Source organism: Lupinus angustifolius, chromosome LG01 (assembly GCF_001865875.1).
Source record: "Lupinus angustifolius cultivar Tanjil chromosome LG01, LupAngTanjil_v1.0, whole genome shotgun sequence".
Lineage (NCBI taxonomy): Eukaryota > Viridiplantae > Streptophyta > Magnoliopsida > Fabales > Fabaceae > Lupinus > Lupinus angustifolius.
In genome coordinates this window covers 26960125-26972715 of record NC_032009.1, presented here as the reverse complement: position 1 = coordinate 26972715, position 12591 = coordinate 26960125, and the positions used below count along the sequence as shown (strand labels likewise).

Below are 12591 nucleotides of genomic sequence, written 5' to 3'. Positions count from 1 at the left end.
ACCCATGAGTATTATAAACGAGTTTTTAAAAATACTCGTAGTACATACGGGTGAGTACGGGTATTCTGGTACCCGTTAGTTATATGATTAATATATTATATTTAATTAAAATAAAAAATACATTATTCTAACATTTATTGCATTATGTACATTTTTTCATTTTACTTTGTTTACATATTTTACTGAGTTTGGTGGTGAAACACCCTACAAATATTATTACATGTATAGAAACACACATGTTTTACAAAGAAAATATATATTTTATGTTAAAGAAATGAGAACAAAAAATCACACAAATAGAAAACAACAATAAATTTAGCATTTTTGCCAAATATTTAATCAAAATGTACAAAAATAATTAAGTTTCATCTTATTTGAAACACAATAGAAGTAAAAATTTAAAAATTTATTTATAATAGAGGAAACTCGCAGGTACCTATTGTACTCGCGGGTATCCATTGCATTCGCGGGTACCCAAAAATACCCATGAATACCCGCATACGGTACCTATATAAGTACGGGCGGGTATGAATATTACTCTTTTATTTTAAAACGGGTAACGGATAACTACTACTCGTGTCCGCTGCCATCCCTACGTATAATCAAGTGAGACACATAAATAAAGAAAAATGTGAGAAAAACCTAAGCCAATCATGTGTAATGCCCACTAAACAATGGACTAACTTTTGGCTCCATTTTTTCGTATTGAACCCAAAATATTTTTAAATCCAAAACATTCTTTGATCTTTCTCTCTCCTTGGAATGTATTTTACATTTAGATAAATATTTATGGAAATGTATTTTTGTAGATACAAACAAGTGTCTGTAGAAAAAATATATTTTTACATGTACCTATGGAAATATATTTGTTTGGATGTTTTTTTATATCCAGAGAACTAATCAGGATTCTTCCTAAGTTGTACCCATGTTTTGAGGTCCAATAAATAGGGCCATTTTTTTATAATTAAAAGTGTAATATTATAAATTGTGTAAAGATTTATACATAATTATTATATTATTCATCATTCATTCAGATTATTTTTTGAAGAATTAATAATTAAATATGAATGATTGGGATCCACACTGACATAACATTATATAAAACTTGTATCAATGCATATATTTTTCTATATAATTAAAAATTCATATAACTTAAAGAGTGTAAGTTTTTTTTAGTACTACTAAGAATATTTCTTACCATTTGTATGTACGGAATTAATTATTTTTGTGGTATGTGATTGCCCTTCTTAACAAATATCTTTCATATAAATCGAATCATTGATCAAAGTTATGGTGGGACTCTTAACATTACAAGAGTTTACAAATTTTACAATGAGATATTCACATCAAATATAATATTTGAACCCACTTCCATTATAAATTAATTTCGTACCAAGTTAACAAATAATTTAATTTAAAACATTGTATTTCTTTTTTGTTGTTGTATTAGTTAGGGAATTTTGTCGCGGCCGATAATAACGCGTTGAGTTTTCCTTTTCCTTTTATATTTTATGTGAGTCCCCTAGTTCCTAAGAAATATCAAATTCCTCAATCTAAGAGAAACTGTGATTGAAATTTGAAGGTTAAAAGTTACAAACAAATTCTACCATGGCGTCGTTCTCTGCAATTCCTATGATTTCTCCCAAATTTCTTCAACTTCACATACCTACACACTTCGCTCCTCTCTCCGTTTCTCAAAAATCATCACTCTCTTTTCGATTTTCACCATCAAATCTCAATCGCACAAAATCTCTATCAATTCGTTCTGTTTCAGTTCCCGGTAATCCTCTTGTTTTCCTTACTCCTTTATTATCATGGTGTCAATTTCTATGTTATTTAACGATATCAGTTTTTTTTAATAATAACGATTATGATGTGTTAATTTCATAGAAATTGTATTGGTTGCGTGCAATATTTTCTTAGTATATGATATAACATGATCTAGTTTCAAGAATATGACAGATATTTTCTATTGATGCACTAAGGTCGTTTGGAATAACTTATATACAGCTTATTTGATGTGAATAGCTTATTTCATTAAGTTTATTTGAGGAACTTATGAAAATAGCTTATGAATTTCGTATAAGCTCTTTTGAGTTTTTTTCAATGAGTTTGTGGAAGAAGTTTCTGAAAATAAGCTCTTTTTATCTCATTTTAACAACTAAAGTTGTTGAATAAATGATGAATTATTTTGGTCACCCAAAAGTGTCATTTCTTCAATTTGAAAGCTTTGTTTAGGAGATGTAAGCGTTGCAAATATGAAGTAGATCATTTCCATGTAAAAAGAGATTCAATAATGTTGTAGCAATTCCTTCAAATTTCATTCGTTAAACAGTGTGTAAAGTTGGACTTTATTTTGTTATTGGTGTGCATAACTAGAGCTTTCTTCCATTTGAATACATGTTTAATCATGTTATTCACCCAAACATGCCTGTTTTCCATTTGAAAGTTTTGTTCAGGAGATGTTTAAGCATTGCAAATATGAAATATATCATTTCCATGTAAAAGAGAGCCAATTATGTTGTAGCAATTCCTTCAAATTCCGTCTGTTAAACAGTTTGTATATTTGGACTCCATTTCCTTACTGGTGTGCATAAATAGAGCTTTCCTTGATCTGATTTATCGGAGGCTTAAGGTTCCTTCCTTTTAAGCTTAGTTATTTTGTTATCTTATCAACACAGTAATAATGCTCCTACCCCTTTGCATTCTTGTTCTTTTCATGCTGCCAAGCACGTCCCGTTAGATTCATAACAACTCTGTACGTTCGGTTTAGGGTTTACACCCCTCCAAACCGTGATTTGGTGGGTGCAGAGTGCAGACCCAGTTTATCTTATTTCTACATGTTTGGTAAAATTACTTTTGGGCTATTTGTAACTGAGTTCTTATCTTAAACCCACGGTTTGAAAAGAGGCAAGATTTTTTTACATTTTCGTTGATCCAGACTTAGTTTTGCTAACAACAAACCAAACATGCTATTCAAGCTCCACAATTTCAATGAACTTTGAGAGTTGTGAATTCATGGTGTTGTCAACTGCTCTTAATGTTGCTCTTTTCCCACAAACATTTGGCATGGGCTTTTCATCCATGTGGGTTTGTGCATAAACAGTAGAAGACTTTGATTTTTCTCATTTTAGGGTTTATTAATTTCATGATATGATGCATTTTTTTTGGAGTTAATAGTATAACAATAAGAATCGAATTTTATATTTTGATTTTTTCGTTGATGGGACATTTTCAAGGTTTTTTTCCTGGTGTTTGTTTAGTTGGATTTTCTCTCGTAGGTATTCAATGAGATTATGAAATTCATTATAATTATTTTATGAATTCAGTATCTGGCATATTGACCCAATATCTTTCAGCTGCACCTACATCTGGGGCCGTGGCACCAGCAATTTCGCTTACAGATGATGCGCTGAAGCACTTGAATAAGATGAGGTCAGAACGAAGTGAAGATTTATGTTTAAGAATAGGTGTTAAACAGGGCGGTTGCTCTGGTATGTCATACACAATGGATTTTGAGGACAGGGCTAAGACAAGGCCAAATGACTCTGTCATTGAATACAAAGGTTTTGTTATTGGTATGGATTCAACTCTTCGAATTCTTCTTATTCTTGGCATTTATAGTTCATAGGGTAGGATTGATATCTCTCACTCTCTTTTTGAATTTTTGTGTGTGGCATCCGCTGGTTTAAGTATGTAGCATGCTTTTGCTACATCCATTATTTCCAAGTTTCCAGGCTGGTTTGTCAAGTTTGGTACAATTTTTTACACCATTATTTATGGTGTAAAATCATTCTCCTAATTGAACTATTTGACTTAAATAAAAAGTGTATATGCACCAGTTGCAAATTTGTAGGCAGGAGATTGTAAATGGATTGTAGGTGCCATGAAAATCCTAATATATGTTTTTACCCCATCTGACATTTTGGCTCGGTGTGTATACAGAACTGGGTTATATAGTATGTAAAAATATCTTAGTAGGCAGTATAACAAATATCTTGTTCCTTTTTATGGGGAGAAGGAGAGGGAGTTTAGGATATGGATTCTCTGGAGTTAAAAAGAAGTACTGTTTAATACTTTAATGGTCAGAGACAACGAGTTTATTTGGAATTGATCATTTTCTCTTATATGAATTAACTATTTTTCCTTGATCCAAGAGTCAACTACTGGACCTGTTTTTGTCTGTTATCTGTGCTTCATCTATTAATTGTTTTTGACAAAGCTTCATGTATCAACTGAGTGTAATTCTTCATAATGTTCTCAAGAAATGCAAGCCAGTAACCTGCTAGCCTTAAATAGGAACGAATGTAAATCATGGACTGAAACGAAAACTCGGTTCTCAACACGATCTTGTTAACTTCTGTTTGACCTTTGTTTGCTATAGTTTTGTCAGCTCTTATGGTTGAAGTGTTGAACAACAGTTAAGACTGCACTTGTTTATTATAATTATTAATATTATAATTGTAGAAGACTGCCTGTGCATTGCTATATTTGTTAGATAAAAGAAGAAAAATGGTGAAGGTTCTCTCATGAGGAAGCAAACTGCATTCCACTTTAAGCTAAATCTAAAATGATGAATGTGTATGATGGTTATGTGTAGGAGACTTTTCTTTATATTTGTAGTATCAATTTACCAACTACATTTCACCAATTCACCAACTCATCTAAGTTGGTTCCCCTGTATATACCCCTCAAAATTCATGTGATAAAATCATTTTCAGTTGCCAGATGAAAGAATGAACACTGGGTTTTTGGAAAATCAAGCTGAGGCCTATTCTCTGAGTCTCTTTTTCACTGAGAATATTATATTGCAATCAACTGCATTTCACATCCTTGTCTTATAAATATGACGGAGTTTAGTTTCATTAGTTCAATTCTAGAATTCTTTTATGGAAATTGATGTTTCAATTTTTACTTAAATTATTCATAATCTACTGCCTGACATATTTGACCTTTCCCTCTGTTTTCATAGTTTGTGATCCTAAGAGCCTACTCTTCATATTTGGCATGCAACTGGATTACAGTGATGCACTGATTGGGGGAGGCTTCTCTTTCAAGAATCCTAATGCATCACAAACTTGTGGATGTGGTAAATCCTTTGCTGCAGAAATGTAAAAGCATGTTTATAGACAATAGTCACAATACTAAGGTGGTTGTTTGAAGCAATACTTTGTAATGCATATACCTTTTTAAATAATAGAATAGAACTACATTTACAAGAATTGTCAATAACAAATTACTGAGTTTGTTTGTTATTCCAATCTGTTTATATTTGTTGCGTGCTTCAGTTGATTGGTAAGGTCCTTTGTTGATGCATCAATTTTGGACATTAAGGGTTCGTTTGTGAGTTGGGTTTTAGAGGGGAAGGAAGGGAAAGAGAAGACTCTAGAGTCATATCATAAGTGTATTTCATGCCTCACAAGCCTTCACTTTTCATTCATTCCCCTCCGAAACTCAACTTGCAAACGGATCCTAATAGAACAGTCTGAAACTTGAAGGTAAATGCTGATACATGATAGGAGTTAATTAATCAGTGCTGTATTTTATGCAGCTCGTTGCAGTTTATTCATAATAACATTTGTAATGTTTTCTTATCTATATCAGTTTTTCTAACAATGATTTTTTAAGGTGAGTTATGGAAAGGGATCAAGCAATATTGTAATTCCCTCTATACGATTCATGGAACACTAAGGTAGGAAATCCTACCATAGTGACTGTACAACAAAACTTGAAATTAACATTAAACTTCTATTTCTATTAGTAATGTCGTGAACAAGTAATTGATGCACAAGAAAAAAAATTATATACGTGGGTGGTTTAATAAGGTGTGAAGGGCACTAGTTCTCTAGCTCTTAATTCTCACATGATTATATTTTGGGTTTCTTTTCTTTGTTAGATCAAACAAAATGGTTCAAGGGAGGAAATGTAAATAATTCTGATTGCTTTATTAGAAGAAAAAAAGAAAAAAAGTCTCCTGTTTTTTAGTCTACTACAGCATAATATTTCTTTCTACAAGCTATAAACAGAGTACAACAGTATACTCAAAAAATTTCATTAATGAACATGGCCAACCATAATTAATATACATTTTTTCTATCTTTTCTCTTGAAAAAAACTATTCCGTGACCCTTTTTAAATGGTTTGGGATAACAAGTACAATATTGTATAATTTGTATTACCTAAAGTCATATGTTGAAGTGTAATCTTAGAAGTGTAATATTAGCTAAAACTAAGAACAAAGTACAATCTTATATATGCACAAAGCCTCCTGCGATATTAAGCATTTTTTGATGCATAAGAAAATGATTATTTGACTTAAAATATAGGAATGATTTTTTTCGATCAGATATATAACTTATCTTAATATGCTTGCTGTTTTGTAATGAGTAATGCCAGTATTTGAAGACTGGCAGTAGTTCAATTCTTTTCCATTTCCATTTATATTTAATTTTTATACTTCCATATAAGTAATACAAAATGAATATATCTTGTATAATAAATATGGATAACAATATAGACTAAATTGAGGGCCATAAAATATGTTAACAAATTAAAAAAAATATTTAATAATAAAGTCAAATATTTGTTTTTAATTTATCACAGTCGATGAGAAGTGAATGGTAAAAATTGATAGAAACAATGTGAGGGAATAAAAGGTATTTTTGGCGTAAGTAGTGTTGGAGTTGGAGAGAAATCTGCAGAGCGTAGAACACGAACAACACTGAACTTGGATTCGATCTCAATATGGCACTCGCTCCTCGTCTCTTTTCCAAATCCAAATCCAAATTGGTCTCTCTCTCTCTCTCTCTCCCTCTCTCTCTCCCTCTCTCTTTCTGTTTTATTATTCAATTCTGTTTTAGTACTTCTCTGCCTATACCTAGGGTTTGATGCTCGAACACGACTAAATTTCATTATTACGTTCTTCTCACACTTCTTTTGTTGTAATTTCCAGATCTACGTAGCTCCTCTTTTTGTTTTTTAAGATTCGATTTCTGATTATCTCTCTGATTTTTTTAAAAGAATGAATTATTTGAAATAACGATAATTTTGTGATTTTTGTCCATGGTTTTCAATAAGATATCATTTTTTTAAATATCTGTTGGGAAAAAATGAATGGTACTAGGGTTATATTTTTTTCCTTCATTGATTGGGTCATTTACAGTTTGCACTTTGGTTAAGTCAATACATTGGGTTTGTCTGATGATCCTTCAACATCATCATCATCCATTGTTATCACTTTGAGTTAAGGTGAATGATATGATTGAATAGTTTTTGGCTACACATGCAATACATATGAGTAAGAATGCTTTTAGACTTGCACCTGTGTAAATGGATCCTTCCTCTCATATATGTGTATGTGTGTGTGTCCCCACCTTGTATTTCATAGAAACTTATAGAGCTCTCCCGGGCTGAAACCGATGTCTTCATACTTAAGCACCTTAGTTAATAATTATTTAATGTGAGAAACTTTTTTGTTAATAAAAGTAATGGACTTTGTGATGTGTATACCTACTTACTTTTTGGCCATATGCTCATTTTTTCCTTGTTCTTACAGGTCTATGGAAGTCAAGTACTTCTGCAAAAGGAATATGCTGTTCCAGTTCGTCACTTTGCTAAAGAGTCTGCCCCTCCCGCCCTTAAGGGAGATAGTGAGTTTTCCTCGAGTTTTATCATTTATTTTAGATTTCCTTTACCGAGTTTATCACTGTACTTAGTTGTTTGTCTGATTGTTGTTCAATTTGAAGTGAAATATAATCATATTTGCTTCTCTATTTGATCCAGTGGTTGGACTTTTAGTTTAGATAATTGTGTATCGGTGCAACATGAGTTTGCTTTATGTAAAGAGAAAAAATACAGATGTTGTTTGATCTTTAATAGAAATTTTGTTCTTTTTATGTCATTTTCTTACAATGTACTCTTAATTTTTTTATGTAACTAGCGATGCTTAAGAACATTTTTGTGGAGTTGAAGAACAAATACGAGACAGCCATAGGACTATTAAAGAAGGAGAAGATCACCATTGATCCCGATGATCCAGCTGCTGTTTCTCATTATGCAAATGTCATGAAAACAATTAGGGAGAAGTGAGATTCTGCTGTACCTTACTGTTTTTATCAGATTCTTCTGTTGAATATATTGTTTCTTTATTTGTTATAATCTTGCAAGCATTTCTTGTACTTTTTTTAAATGTTTTAATTTTTAATGTCATGCCTACAATTTGTTGTGCATTTTACAGGGCAAATTTGTCCTCAGAATCCCAACATATCCAAGAGTCCATTGAAACTCAAACTGCAGATATTCCAGATGCTCGAACTTATCTTCTGACCCTGAAGGAAATAAGAATCAAGTATGTGATGATCTATTCTACTTTCCCCATTCTGTAACTAGGCGAGCTTATTGACATGTATCATGCCCTTTTAATTTTCTGTTTTATACAAAGTTCAGTACTATTTTTTGATGTGTTATGCTTTTTTCATTTCAATTTACCCTTTTGAGCTCATTGTCAAACAATACTTTTTTTAACAACTTTGGTTCTTAAATTTGCCAAAGCCATGTTTCCTGAAAAGTGTAACTAATCTAAATTATTATTGGGATTTACCTTATTAGTTTTCTTTTCCAACCTTTATGAGTACATTTTTATGTATACAATTGAGGGGAAAGACAAAATGGTACACACATTCCTTGCTTCAAGATATCCTGGGTTCTCTACTTTATGAGCTCGGGTATTGACGTGTACATCCTTTTACAGGAGTGGTCTTGCAGATGATCTTGGTGCAGAGGCTCTGATGATAGAGGCATTGGACAAAATTGAAAAGGATTTGAAAAAACCTCTACTGAGAAATGATAAGAAAGGAATGGACATTCTTTTGGCAGAGTTTGATAAAATCAACAAGAAGTTAGTTCAAATCTCTACATCTCTTTTTGATATGTTGGGCTAATATTTATTGACATATATATATATATATATATATATATATATATATATATATATATATATATTCTTCATTTACATGTGGATTGTTAGCATGGGATTCTGTCTATAAATAACGTAGGTGTTTTTTAAAAGAAACATTTGTTTGAGCAGCATTTATAAACTCTAAACCTTGTTGAATTAGAAAATCCTTGTTTCATCTGACAGTGTAGAGGAAATAGTTTTGTGATAAGTATAGAAGAGAAAAACTTTGGACCTTTTGCATCATATTGATACTTGTGAGATGGCTATAAAGTCTTCCGTTTCCCTTCCTTCCCGTCCAAAATTTAGCTCACAAACAAACTCTTAGGAAATTGTTTAGTCTATATCCTGTTGGTTGCCAACTGGCATACAGCATACTTCTGTGGCTGATTTTAAATGCCCCATTTATTAGTGAGGATTCTGAAGTCTTCATTCCTCTTGAGTTGAGCAGAATGAGTTACTGGATTGTGATTACTTTCCTTTTCTCTTTTTGTTTTCCACCAGGCTTGGAATTCGGGAAGAAGATCTGCCAAAGTATGAAGAGAAGCTAGAACTTAGCATTGCCAAAGCACAACTGGAAGAGCTGAAGAAGGATGCTCTTGAGGCTATTGAAACTCAATCAAAGAGGTATTGCCCATTACACCATTTCTTACTTTTATGTTTCTTTTCTTTTTTTCCCTTCATTCTCTTGAAGTTTTTACCAATTTTGAGATTCAATTTTTGTTGTCATGTTTGTCATTTTCAGGGAGGAATTCAAGGATGAGGGAACAGTTGATGTCAAATCCTTGGACGTTAGAAACTTCATTTAAGATACATCTTCATTAATTTGCGTATACTAAAAATTATTTCATTTGGATAAAATGGTGAAAACATTGTTTCTTCAATAAGTGCACACCACTGATTTGGAAGTGCAACACCAACGCCAGTTTGTAGAGTTGAGTTTTCAAGGTTCTTTATATTCCAAAGACCTGCTTAAAACTAGCAGTTGAAGCTATCAAATTTTCTGATTTTTGTGCTATCACGTTGTTTCTAAGTATTTATTCTGACTCAGATCTTATGCGTTTGTTCCAGTTTTTTCATCGTTTCCATATATTACTTTGAATTTCAGCGACCCAGGCAACTATGTTGATAGGAGTATTGAGTAAGTATGGAAGATAATAGAGAAATTAATGTGCAGAATAAGAAAATAATGACAGGAAAAGATAATTCTTCATTCATTTATAGCCTCCATAGCTCTCTCTGATGAGATAAATACAGATTGCTAGAGAAATTTAGGGTTACTACTAATGGATTTGGGCTTACAGTCACAGGCCCAAATCTACAACCAATATTTCAATAATCATAGGATAAAAATATTAATTCTCCATTATGAAATCAGAGAACCAGATGGGTTTATGTTTAATTCTACTGCTTTAAAATTTAAAAATCAGCGGGACTAGTTAAGAAATCCGAAATGAAAAAAATTGTATCGAGAAATGTAAATAAAATAAATTTAAATTGTTTTCTAGTTTCTAATACAATTTTGTTTTGATTTTTGCAAAGGCCCTTTAAAATAAAGTAATGTGTTTTCGGACTCCGCTACTGCTTCTATATTGGATGCTTCCGACTAAAGAACATTGTTATGAATTGGTGAGGGAAATACCCCGTTGAAGGATTAATTTAAACTAGGAGCATCAATTTACCCTTTTTTGACACAACCAACGTAAATATGATAAATTTGAAGTAACATTGGAAACCTTTTGACTAGTTTTTGTAATTAAGGATTTCATTTTACCTACCTAACATTTCTTTCACGTATATTTCGAACCTATTTCTATATAATAATTACTGACAAGAATTTTGTTTGACAAACAATGTAATGTTAACATTCATAGTATTACCACCGGACTTTGAAGAATAAATAAAACAAGTTGCAGTAATTTATTTAAGACTAGATTTATATTTGAAACTTTTCAATTTATATTATTATAAACAAAGAAAAGAAACTTAGCACTCATGACGAAACTAGCGCGAAATTGTTGAAGAAAACCAAGATTATCAATTCATTAAAATTTCAAACTATTTCATAGTTTCAAAATTATACGATCAAAGGAATTGCAGCCCAAATAGTAGGAGTCAAGCCCAAAATTCAAAATAAATTTAAAACTAAGAATTGGAAGGGGCCGCGCGAACGCAGGCCCCCACTTCCACAAATTATGACATAGGTTCCACCACTTGGGTAGACCTTAGAATAGCACCCCTCCTAAGTGCAATGGAGGTCACTACTCTAGGCCATGAGCCTTCTTGATCACCCATTGACCCTGTCCAGGTAAGTATGTTGCTCAGTCCCACCTATCCCACTTTTATAGCCCATTCTTTACACTGCTTCACTCTGCCTCAGCAATGTGGGACTATTATAATTGGATTCTGCAAGTACCGTTCTCTAACCTTTCTTGTCAATACTGAAAAGTAGGTTTTCAGAGATTATGCCATGCAAAAACATGAAAATGGGGTTTCGAAATTTTAAAGTTAACTACATCTAAAACTCAAAAATGTCAGAAATTTTAAAGTTACACTTATGCCTCTTAATATGCTACTAGCTACTGTTTACTAAGCATATTAAGAGGTTCTTGTCTATTTTGTTTATCAAACAAATAAGCACTGCTTAACCATAACCATTTTCATGTCTGTGCTGCAGCCACATGTTAAAAGATTTCGAAACCAGTTTCCTCATTTTCCTTTTCATCATTAAACCTTTCATTTCCCACTCTCTTATTGGCTATTGCCATGCCCAATCTAAGGTTTCAATCTTTCATCTTCACTTTTGGCCATCCACAAAAATTACATGAGACTTTTATGGATTGAAATGTCAATGTACTTTTATTTTTTCTCTATATTTATTTTGCTGCATTGAGGCATCTTGTGGTGCTAGTGGTTGATTGACAGATAGATTTTGTATAGTTCTAAAGGGTTGTTGTTTTTGAGGTCCAACTTCAGCATTCAATTTAGGGAATTATTTTGAAGAGAGAACTATGATGTCTGTTTACAATGGACAAGTTTTAAGAATTGGATAAGAAAAAACTATCTGTGTAAATTACTATCAAGCAAATGTGATTTCGTATGTTGTCTATGGAAGTTTCTGGAGCCTACTTTATGATGAATGAATCAAAGTTGAGTTCTGCAGTGATACTAACAAAGCAAGACTGAGTGAATAATTCAAGATTGACGTTTCAAATACCACACTGTGTGTTACAGGGCATGCCAGTTTTATATAGTCCATTTTGTATCTATGTATTTGAGAATCAACAAATTCTACTCCGCATTGTTCACAAAAATTGTTTATTGTCTTTCTTATCCCCGATGACTCGATAATTTCCACAAGCACAAATCCCACTTTTTATAGGCCCAATTTGCTAGTAGAGTTGTGTACACGGAGCCTATGCTTCTAATGGAAATAAAAATTATGGAGGAGGAAGAGAAGGGCATAAAAATTGTGAGCTTATTATTGCTGCAGCCTTTTGTTTTCAAATTAGTCTGGAATCTGAATAGCTTGCAGATTTGTATTTCAGAACTTTGTGACAGAAATACTTTGTATTTCTCTGTGATGTGTCTTTTGATACACCTAATACGTATAGTATGTTTGTCATAATAATTTTCTT

At 32.3% G+C, this 12591-nt stretch overlaps 2 protein-coding genes across 3 annotated transcripts; both read left to right on the top strand.

Moving 5' to 3' along the window:
* LOC109359125 (iron-sulfur assembly protein IscA, chloroplastic) lies at positions 1502–5255 on the top strand. Its single transcript, XM_019603671.1, has 3 exons — positions 1502–1780; positions 3360–3578; positions 4973–5255. The coding sequence occupies exons 1-3, from the start codon at positions 1609–1611 to the stop codon at positions 5113–5115; spliced, it is 534 nt and encodes a 177-aa protein (XP_019459216.1). The 5' UTR covers positions 1502–1608; the 3' UTR covers positions 5116–5255.
* Positions 6650–10017, top strand: LOC109359116 (probable ATP synthase 24 kDa subunit, mitochondrial). Of its 2 annotated transcripts, none has more exons than XM_019603652.1 (7): positions 6650–6789; positions 7556–7649; positions 7940–8084; positions 8237–8347; positions 8750–8896; positions 9458–9580; positions 9699–10017. In XM_019603652.1, the coding sequence occupies exons 1-7, from the start codon at positions 6745–6747 to the stop codon at positions 9760–9762; spliced, it is 729 nt and encodes a 242-aa protein (XP_019459197.1). In that variant the 5' UTR covers positions 6650–6744; the 3' UTR covers positions 9763–10017. The 2 variants fall into 2 exon arrangements, with proteins under 2 accessions (XP_019459197.1, XP_019459205.1); XM_019603660.1 differs by having other exon boundaries at positions 6663–6783.